Source organism: Diadema antillarum, unplaced genomic scaffold (assembly GCF_040938485.1).
Source record: "Diadema antillarum isolate AM-2024a unplaced genomic scaffold, OU_Dant_1.0 seq00000659_RagTag, whole genome shotgun sequence".
NCBI classification, from domain to species: Eukaryota; Metazoa; Echinodermata; class Echinoidea; order Diadematoida; family Diadematidae; genus Diadema; species Diadema antillarum.
The window spans coordinates 335,662-346,632 of NW_027271571.1; the positions used below are offsets into that span (position 1 = coordinate 335,662).

General features: G+C 36.5%; 1 protein-coding gene across 1 annotated transcript; it reads left to right on the top strand.

Annotated features, from left to right (window-relative positions):
• Positions 1–596: 596 nt before the first annotated feature.
• LOC139736643 (protein MAK16 homolog) lies at positions 597–8,676 on the top strand. The gene is made up of 7 exons (XM_071647392.1): positions 597–670; positions 2,168–2,330; positions 3,859–4,075; positions 4,734–4,863; positions 5,427–5,543; positions 6,596–6,670; positions 7,835–8,676. Exons 1-7 carry the CDS (start codon positions 656–658, stop codon positions 8,048–8,050), a joined length of 933 nt encoding a protein of 310 aa, XP_071503493.1. The 5' UTR covers positions 597–655; the 3' UTR covers positions 8,051–8,676.
• Positions 8,677–10,971: the final 2,295 nt, after the last annotated feature.

Sequence of the window (10,971 nt, forward strand, 5' to 3'; positions counted from 1 at the left end):
TGATAGGCCACCATTAGTGATGATTAAATCATAATAATTAGAGAGAGAGAGAGAGAGAGACAGAGAGAGAGAGAGAGACAGAGAGAGACAGATACATGTAGACACTGCAGTAGATATACGGCGTTTGTCAGCTCAAACACAAACTTTGAGGGACTTCAGATTGAAAAGTGAATGACATTACTTCATATCTTTTATGCCTCGGCAGAAATGATGCTTCTGGATGACATTTTTAGTTTTGAGTAAAACGCAGTTATACCGCAGTAAAAAAAAAAAAAAAAAAATAATAATAATAATAAAAGGAGGCATCTCTCCACGCGTTTTTACACTTGCGACCACCTTGCGACAATTCAACGCCCTCAACGGCTTATTACTAAAATGGCCGCAATTATGCTCTTTTTCTCCATGCTCCATGCATGCTCCATGCTAGGCTCCATGCACAGGCTCCATGCACTGGCTCCATATCACGGTGTACACACCGTGGTTAGTGTGTGTGGTTAGTACCAAAGATTGTACACTGAATACGATCTTCGGTACTAGTACTCTCCCCACGTGTCTACGCTACGTGGACATCGTGTACGGCCGGTGATTTTTATCTGGTTGAATCCTCGGCGATTCTCTCTTACTTAGCTAGGAAAGACAACAATACAATTCAGTGATGCAACACGACGACGTAAGTTCACTTGTCACTAACTCTATATATGTATCGTCTGGACTCCTTTCCTGCTTGCAGAATGCAGCTTGACATCGGACCTCGAGCTACGAATCCAGGAATAGCGTGCTAGACGCTACAAAGTAAAATATTATCATTGTAGTCCCATGGCCTTGAAAACATGCTGGGTATATAGTCTATAATGTACGTCTACCGGATCTGATTGCATGTTTGTTTGTTTGTTTTTTTTTCTGCGGCCCTTGCCTCTCCACGCACGGATCAGTCCCGTGAAAGTGAAGTCAAACATCAATTTAACAGATATTCGTATTTTTAGAGAAAAATAAAATCAGAATTAATTAGGAATTTGGAATATTTATGATATGTGCATGTATTTCAAATTAAATACTACTATTACTAGACTAGTCTAGAGTTATTCAAATTTATGAAGTTCTTCCGTCGTGATGTTTTCATTGCAACTGATTGACAAATTGCCCTACATCGACGTAAATAAGCACTGAATTGATCAGTGAGTAGTAGTCATGATAAAATTAAAAAATCATGGGCGTACATACTATTTCAAATTAAATACTAGACTAGAGTTCTATTCCATCCCTGACTGATCGAGTGATACTATACTCACAGTAGGTGGGTAATTTACTCGAATTTGTTAAATTACCCTTCAGACAACCGTCAGTGCAGTAACTTTACACATTGGTACAGGAAGTCCTCTACTGTCAGACTGTCACGTCTGTTATTTTGACAACTCCAGAATTGCTTCATGCTCGTGTACTCATTTGTAGTGTCATCAGGAATGAAGATTGTAATACAATAAGGTTTGTTTTATCGTTCCGAAGGTACTTCACCACAAAACACAAAACACAGATTCTGATACACCTAAATGTCCGTTAGTTCGGAAATGAATTAGGGTTTGTTGTTACGAACATGTTGGTGTTATTCCAAAGGTTCGTTATTAATAAGGGTTCGTTAAACTGACGAAGAAATACCATTGGTATGGTTCCTCTTACGACGGTTCGTTAGTCCAAAAATGACATAGGAATTCCAAACATTCATTAATCAGAACATTAAAAAAACATTTCGTTAATCCAAAAGTAAAAAAGATGAGTCCACCTACAAAACTTGTAGGAATTGCAAACCTTATAATCGTCTCAATATAACTGAACCTTCGAAATAACAAACCTTATTTCATTTTTGGATTAAAAGACCTGCGGAACAACGAACCTTCGGAATAGTGATCCTTTCTCATTTCTTGATTTACAAACCTTCCTTCGGAATGACGAACCTTTGGGAAACAATATATTTATATCTAAATTATGAACTTATGAAATTTACGAAATTATGAAACAGAATATGATGTTTATGCATGGTTTCCTTGTTTTCTTTATATATATTGTATTTGTTCGGTTATAATGAAAGAAAATTGCCGGTCCCGAGCATTTCGATATAACGGGAGTGCACTGTAGTTTAAATTCTTTTGTTTTTTTTGTCTCCATTTTATAGGTGATATGGAGTATCATCAACACAACATTCTGTTCCTTCAAAGTGAACACGAAGATCAGAACACAGCAATTTTGTCGCAATGAGTACAATCTTACTGGATTGTGCAACCGTTCATCATGCCCCCTTGCTAACAGTCAGTATGCAACTGTCCGGGAAGAAAATGGTGAGATCATTTTTAAAGTTCACAAGCTGTAGGTTGAATATATGTATTACAATACATTATGTGGAAATCCCAATCATTGATAACCCTTTGTGTGATGGCCTGTCCTAAGAAAGCTTTATGTGCCTTGGATACAATGTATGTTATGTACATTTGTATGTCAAACACATGTTGGGTAGATATAAAGGAGCTATGTTAAAGCTGTGTGAAAGTATTGACACCATTCTTAACCGAGTACCTCTAGGAGAAAATGACACAAAAACAAGGGATCAATTGAAACCTCGGGAAATCATATGTGTACAAGTATGAGGAATTTTATGACCATTTAGAAATCTGTTGCTAATGCCAAGAAGCTGTTGCTTCATATGACTGTTTATAATGAGCTCCTTGCAATGGACTCTTCATATTTGGACTTTCAAGTAACAATCGAACAAACGTACCAATAATGCAGAAAACAAGACACATCATAGTTATGTACTTAGATGACTATTCACAAGTTACAGGATATATTAACATTCAAATGGTCATATTTATATTTCAGCTGTATCTCACAGGATTTTACTGATACAGATATAGATAGTTAACTTTAGATAAGCTCTGTGCGATCGAAAACGTCTTGAAGCAGCAGCATATCTGACTCTAATATTATCATTATGTGTAATTTTAGGGTAATGTGCTTGTATCAGTTGTGCAAGGATGCCATGAAATTAAAGTCAGTAAATATTACATGTAGAGGAATGAATATCACCATCTTTAAGTAGATATTACATGTAACAATTTCATCCTCAGAGGGTTTGTGTGTTGTTGAGAGCAAAATGCCTTCCACAACTGGAATTAGTCATTGTCAAGCAGTTCCCTTGAATGTATGTGTCAGGCTTTCTTTCCATGTCTTCTGCCAAAGTGATAACTGAAACCCAATTCCTACAAAATTGTGTCCTGTGGAGTAAGATGCTGAATTTTGCCTAGCTACTGTATACGCTATAATTTTCGCGTACATAAATTTTCGCGAATTGTTGCTGTCACACATTTTCGCGAGTGGTTAAATTCGCGATTGGGGAACCAGAGAAAATATGAAGTGGCAAAGAAAGTGTGAATTTTCAAGTTACTAGCAAATAAGAATGATACTAGTTATACGCTGCATGAAAAAAACTTGCCAAACTCTGCGAACTAGTAAGTTTTTTTTTTTTCTTTTTTTTGAAGTGGGTAAGTCCATCGCGCTAGATTTCTGACGAGTGGTCCCCTTGCGATAATTGGGTTGGCTCTCTACAGTATTCGTATATTGTAGACGTGGACGTGCTATATGTACGTAAACAAGCTTAGCCAGTATATGATCTGTTTGGTAAGCCGTGACTTGGTATACTAGTACTGAAATGTTCGTATCATCAAGGCAAGAGATTCATTTTGAAAGGTAATATTTTCGCATGTTGTTAATTTCGCGAATAGCTCCCGAATCGCGAAATTCGTGAAAATAAAACCCCCGCGAAATATGTAGCGTATACAGTAATCCAATGCTTCCTCTAATGGTTACTAGGTGTGTGCTACCTGTACATGAAGACAATTGAGAGAGCAGCTTTTCCCGACAGACTGTGGGAGAAAGTCCGCCTTTCAAAGAACTACGAAAAAGCCCTGGTCCAAATCAACAGACACCTCAAGTTCTGGCCAGGATTTATCAAGCACAAGTGCAAACAGCGCTTCACCAAGATCACCCAGTACCTCATTCGAATGCGAAAGCTCGTCCTGAAGAGACAGTAAGTCTTGGGTGCCGTCACAACTGAGTCCATTACGCTAAAGACGGCAGAGTAATGATAATGGGTGTGAACCTGTTGAGGAAAAGCTGATTTACTTTGGCACATTTCTCATAGACAAGTGCCCGAGTATACTGAGGACTAGTTTTCAACAAGTTAAATGCAGAGCAAGAATAGGAAAGCCTACAGGGTTACAGTCCTATATTTGCCTTTTTACTCTTTCTCAATGTAGTTAAGTTAGCTGCCTTTGTTTTGCTACACACAGACCATATCATTTGTTGAAATATAAGTAGTTATTGGTGTATATGATGAATAAAAATTTAAAAGAAAAGTTCAAAATCAGATCATGACTCGTGAATATTATGATATGGCGGTAGAGGTTTTGAAAACAGAAGTAGCAGTAGAAGTAGTAGGAGTGTGTGTTTTATGTGTTGCACAATTTGTTACAAGTGCAAAACTAACATCAATAAAAAGATAGAATTTGATGAAATAACCAGTGAGAAGGCTTTACACATGGAACTGTACTCATGCATGATGCAAAGATCAGCAGATTACAGTATTTGGGACACAATTAGGGTTTAATTAATATTATTATATTCTGATAATTAAACCTTTCTCACCCTCCCCTTCCCTCCTACCCACAATTACCACAATTTTCCAGAAAGAAACTTGTACCTTTGGCCCGCAAGGTTGAGAGGAGAGAATCTCGGCGAGAGGAGAAGGCACTCATTGCGGCCCAGCTGGACAATGCCATCGAGAAAGAGCTGCTAGAACGGCTAAAGTCAGGCACTGTGAGTTAGAGTCACAGAGCAGCATTCACTTATAGAGGAACTGTATGAGTGTATTTCTTTATTTCATGCAGTGATGGATTTGTAGTTGAAAAGGAAAATAATTCATCCCAAAGTAAGACCCCGTAATGAAATCCAGTAATCACTTCTGTATAATTTTTGCTTGATGTTTTGTTTGTGCTCTCTTTTTGAACAAATTGACTAGAATTGACCACAAATAAGAAGAGACATACTATTGAATGAATACATGCCCCATATTGGATCATTTTAGCAAGTTTGTCAGTGTCATATATATACATGTATGTTTAATGTTTCTCATAAAATTCTGACTATGTACAAGGAATGCTAATTTTCCTCTGTAAATTTGAGTTTTGTCATTGAATTCTTGTGTAAGAATGGCTCCTCAGATAAGCTCGTTTTCATGAAGTGTACTTGGCTTTGTTATTAAATAGCTGAGCAGGAAACTGTGGTGTTCTACTGCATAAACTTGCTGCAATAGTGTAAACACTGTCAAGAGAATGTGTGCAAGCGCGCATTGACCTTGCTATCACATTTCTTCTCTCCAGTATGGTGACATCTATAACTTCCCAACTGTAGCCTTTGACAAGGCACTGGAAGGGGAGGAGGAAGAGGAAGAAGAGACGGAGGCTGCAGCCCAGAGGGAAGCTACAGCTGCAGAGGAGGTAACCATTAAGCTTAGTCCACAGTTGTGATCTGTTGGGCCCTGAGTATACAGTGCACTCCCGTTATAACGAACACCGTTTTAACGAAATTCAGGCCGTAACATTATCCACTCCATGAGTTTTATTGTTTATTCGATTATAACAAAATTTTGATATAGAAAGAAAACTGCCAGTCCCCAGGACTTTGTTATAACGTGAGTCCACTGTATCAAAACCTTACAGTTGACCCTATGTGACCTCCAGAGCCATCGTTCTTCAAAGAAGGATTTTAAAAGAAATGGGAAATATTTTGAGAGAAGATTAGGATGAGTAGGTTAGGCTTCTTCCAAGTGAGTAAACTGTGATGCTTAGTTCTGTAATGGAAAACTGTAAGTACCAGTTTTTTATTCATTATTATTTATTCAGATGTTCTGTGAAATTAGAGGGTAGGCACAGTCAGTTTGAAATTAACTTTACAGTGGTGCTCTGTATGGATACATGTACATTCTTACTGATAAATGATGGGCAATGATGAAATAACAGACAAATACAAAACAAGTATATGGATGACAAAACAAACTGAACTACCTATGTACCTCAAAGGTAGATAAAAATTTGGAAAGGGGAGAGCGACCAAGGACTGGGACAAAGAAAACTTGAATAGGTCGAGAGTGTTGAATTCATAGAGTAAATTTAAAGAAGTCATTCTGAATACAGTCAGTAATGAGGTACACTGTACTGCAATGGGGAGTCTGGTGAATAGGGAACTACCAGTGTATGAAAAGGAATGTTTTTACTATTCAAATTTTGGATGAGGTATTGACAAGTTGCTATTTTGAGAGTATTGTGTCATATAATTGATTGCCAGAAAAAGACAATGACAAATCATATCAAAAGTCTCTTTCAGCATTGTTTCATTTATTACTATCACCCTTTTCGCATTCTTGCATTCCTGGTTACTAATATTTCATTTTTTTTTCAGTTTGTATGAGTTTCTAATGATGTGATAGAATTTATCATTCAGATTTGTTCTTTGTTTTGATCATCTATTTTTCTCTGTCCCTGAATCTTAGGAAGAGGAATTGGAGGAGGAAGTAGAATATGTTGCTGATGAGGACTTTGAAGAAAGTGATTTAAGTGATTTTGAGGTATGTTGTTTGTTCCTTTGTGAAGTAGTGTTCACTTCACAGGTCACTGTTCAGTTTAAAGGACAAGTCAGTTTAAAGGACATGTGGATTGAGTGAATGAAGCAATATTAGTAGAACACATCAGTGAGAGTTTGAGGAAAATCAGACAATCCATTCAAAAGTTATGAATTTTTGAAGTATCTGCTCAGTCACTGCTGGATGAGAAGACTACTACAGCTTGTGATGTCACATGTATAGAATGATATAAAGAAAATTTAAAGAAATTCAACATACTTTCACTTTTCTTGCATAATAGAAGAACGCTTGACTTGCCTCTTTCAGAAGGCAGGGGGAATAGTATTACCCTTAACATGTGTTAGTGATTTATATTGTTCTACCCATGTGACATCATACACTGTAGTAGTCTTTTAATCCAGCAGTGACAGCGCAGATACTTTAAAAATCAGAAACTTTTGAACAAATTGTCCGATTTCCCCAAAACTTTCACTGATGTGTTCTACTAATATTGCTGCATTCGCTCAATCCACATGTATATGAAGGTGAACTTGTTCCTTCAAAGGAAGGTAAAATTTGTCAGCTTGAGGAAACATATTTTATATGTGTGACGTTGTATCCTCTCTTCAAAACTTTATACCTGTGAAGGTCATGGTATTTCTGGCATTATCTAGGTATGGATTTGGAAAATATAAGAGACAAGAATGGCTTCATTTGTACACTGAGTACCAGTTATCATGTTTTGAAGATGGAACCATCATTGTGGTATTATCAAATACAAGTGCTAGCCATCATGACAACTTTCCAGTTCAGTAATTATTTATTTGGGTTATGTTGGCTTTTTCTTTTTTCGTAAAATTGATAATAACTGATATATTTAGTTACCTCTCTCTCTTCATTCAAGTAAAGAAGGCAAAGCATTCATTCACACACAAAAAGTGCATATTTATCTGTGTATCTATCTATCAAGCTTTCCATGTGTGCAGCAAAAAGGTACATGTATATATGTATTGTGCAATATGCAGGTGTTATTAGATTGTTATGAACTTGTATGGAATCATGCAAACTTACATAACACAAATCCTTGGGTACCAGATAATGTGCATTTCTCAGTCACAAAATCTAATGGTTTTTATTTTTCTTATCATTTTCTTTGTCTTTTCAATGGAGGATATGGACAAATTGCGACCTGGTAGGTATGCTGGTACTTCGTCATCATCATCATCATCGTCAGAGAATGATGATGAGGAGGAGGAAAAGGAGGAGGAAAGAGAAGCAACCAAAAAGAAATCAGTTCTAAGGAGAAAACGTGCCAAGGTGGAAATTGAGTACGAAGAAGAACTGGAACAGCCATCAACCTCCAAACGGAAAGTGAAAAGCCGGTAACAGATAGAGATCAAGGACATTCACAGTGAAAGCATCCATTCTAATGGACATGTCATGAGCAAAGTCAATTATGGATATATAAAATTTTCGTGGACATACCATGAAAGCAGAACTAAGTGTTACCATGACAATATATTTATTATTTGTTGGCACCCTTTTCCTCGCTAGTCAGAATAAAGGTCTGACGTACCAATGGATCGTTAATGACCTAAAGAGACCAAATTTTTATGAAAGATATTTCACTGGAAGCTGTGAAGTGGAGTAAAAGTAAATCTTTCAACAAGAAGGGCTCAAAGGAAATTGATGAAAACTCTGGCAAATGTATATTTTGACCAGCTAAATATAAATAATTCAGATGATATCACATACAGTGTATACTTACCTGTAAAAAGCCACCTATCATATATTCCTGACTTTACGTGGTGTAGTTGTAAGTTGATTTGTATGAGTGAAGCAAGTGATTTCTAATTTTTGATATTTACATATTTTCCATGACTTTGCTTTGGATATACAGTAATATAAGAAATTTTTGCATTCATTAAACTTTTGCATAGTTTGCGAAGAGCCAAGATTTGAGAGAGTAAAATGCACACAAAAGTTTTAATCTCCACAATACATTCAATGCCAGTCCCCAATCCGCGAAAGTCTCAAGCCGCAAAAAAGAATGTTGGCTCCAATTCATGAAAGTTTCATGCTGTGAATATTTCTTGTTTTACAGTACTGAGAACATCATCAGAGTCATCTCCTTGGATATAATTAAAGTGCAGTACCATTCCATGATTAGATTGGCTCTAGTATTCAGAGTAGAATTAAACATACAGACTAGCAAAACTTTCTTCATGATTAGATATAACTAAGATACAGCCATTCAGTTTCAGAGTTTATAACATTATCCCCAAACAGTGATGTAGGTCACTGTCATACATGCCAAGTAGAGAAGGTGTTGACACCATCACCTCACATTATTATATTACCAAAGTTTGCTCAGATGTTTCCTGACATTCTGTATTTTCGATTGCACAAAACATATTGAGTGCTCACACAATGATGTATCCGGCATGACATTGGAGATGATAGTAGCTTTGTTAACCCATTGAGGATGAGCTGATTTTGCTATCCACTAACACAAATTTCCCATAGACGCCTGCCCGAGTATACTCGGGACTGGTTTTCTATGGGTTAAAGAAAGTGGATCGTTATCATTTCGTTTTTTCCTCCTCTTCTGTAAAGGCTTTGATGCTGTAAACTAAATCATGTGAGTCACTCTTAACCCAAAGTTAAATGATTGACTAAAGTGACCATAATTGCATATTTTCTCAATGTTGTGAAGCACACCAACACACAAGTTATACTCATTGGGAGTAATTAAATGATTTTTGCTTTTACAAGATTTATGTGGTGCGGGCTTTGCTTCATTTGTGGCTCGGTGATTGTTTGTTTAATTTTTTTCATGGCAGGGACTGTTTTATTAAAGGCGATTCGCGAAATTCGCAAAAATAAAATTACCGCGAAAATTTCAGCTCGTACAGTATGCAAGAATGCTTTAAAGGACAAGTTCACCTTCATAAACATATGGGCTGAATGAATGCAGCAATATTAGTAGAACTCATCAGTGAGAGTTTTAGGAAAATTGGACAATCTGTTCAAACATGCATTTTTGAAGTTTCTGCTCACTCAAGGCTGGATGAGAAGTCTACTATAGCTTGTGATGTCACAATGCGTACAACGATATAAAGAAAGAATAAAGAAAATTCAACATATTTCACTTTTCTAGCATAACTAAAGAACACTTAACTTCTCTCTTTCAGAAGGCAGGGGGAATAATATTACCCTTAACATAATAATATGTCAGTAACAAGTTGAAGAAATGCATACTTATTCAAAAAGTGAAGTTTTGTGAAATTCTCTTTTAATTTTCTTTACGTCGTTGCACGCACATGACATCTTACACTGTAGTCGTCTTCTCATCCAGCAGTGACTGTGCAGATACTTTAAAAATTCATAACTTTTGAACGGATTGTCTGATTTTCCCCAAACTTTCACTGATGTGTTCTAATAATATTGTTGTATTCAATCAATCCACATGTATATGAAGATGGACTTGTCCTTTAATGCCTTTGTTATTCCTCATCTTTTTTTTTTTAAATTTAGGTCCATAAGAGGTTTGGTGTGACATTTTAGCATAAGTTTCATTCCGCAATGTCACTACAACCAATTATTATAAGCTGCTGGCACCAACAACATGGACGCTGTATGGTTGTATAGCTTATACTAAATACAATAGTGATTTTACAATATGGCCTTCTTGTTCAATTGATCTTGCGTTAAAGAGATATTTTCTCATTTGCCTCGTGAGGACTATTTCTTTGTTTTGTTTTGTTTTGTTTTTAGTCTATGGGCTGCAAGTATACCGAAGGCCTGTAATTCTTTTTTGGTACCAAGGTACATGTAATCTTCTTTCTTAGAATGCAGTGTTCAAGTTTGAAGTAAATTATGAGGAATAATTAATTGGGCTAGGGGATGTAATTCTTTACCAATTTTCTTCATACCTGGTATGCAGAAAAAGTACAGCAAATTCACATCCCATTAAGATTCTCTTAGAGGTAAATAATATAAGTCGTTTATGACAGTGGCAGTAGTGACCCACTTGGGAATCAAACAAGGTACACTGTAATAAGTTTGGATTAACCCTGATGGCAAAATCAACAGTTCCTTCTATTTTTCTCCCTTTTTTTCAAGATGACTGATGGTGTTTCTACAAAACTTGGCAGGACTCATTCTTTAGGGCAGGTTGATTCACAGTTTAAATTTCACAAATGGTCCAAGTGGGGGCTCCAGGTTGTCTAGAGCAAAATATGTGTGATCTTAAAATGGGACCTTGTCCATATCCAGAAGTAGTCAAAACAAGTACTATTATGTAC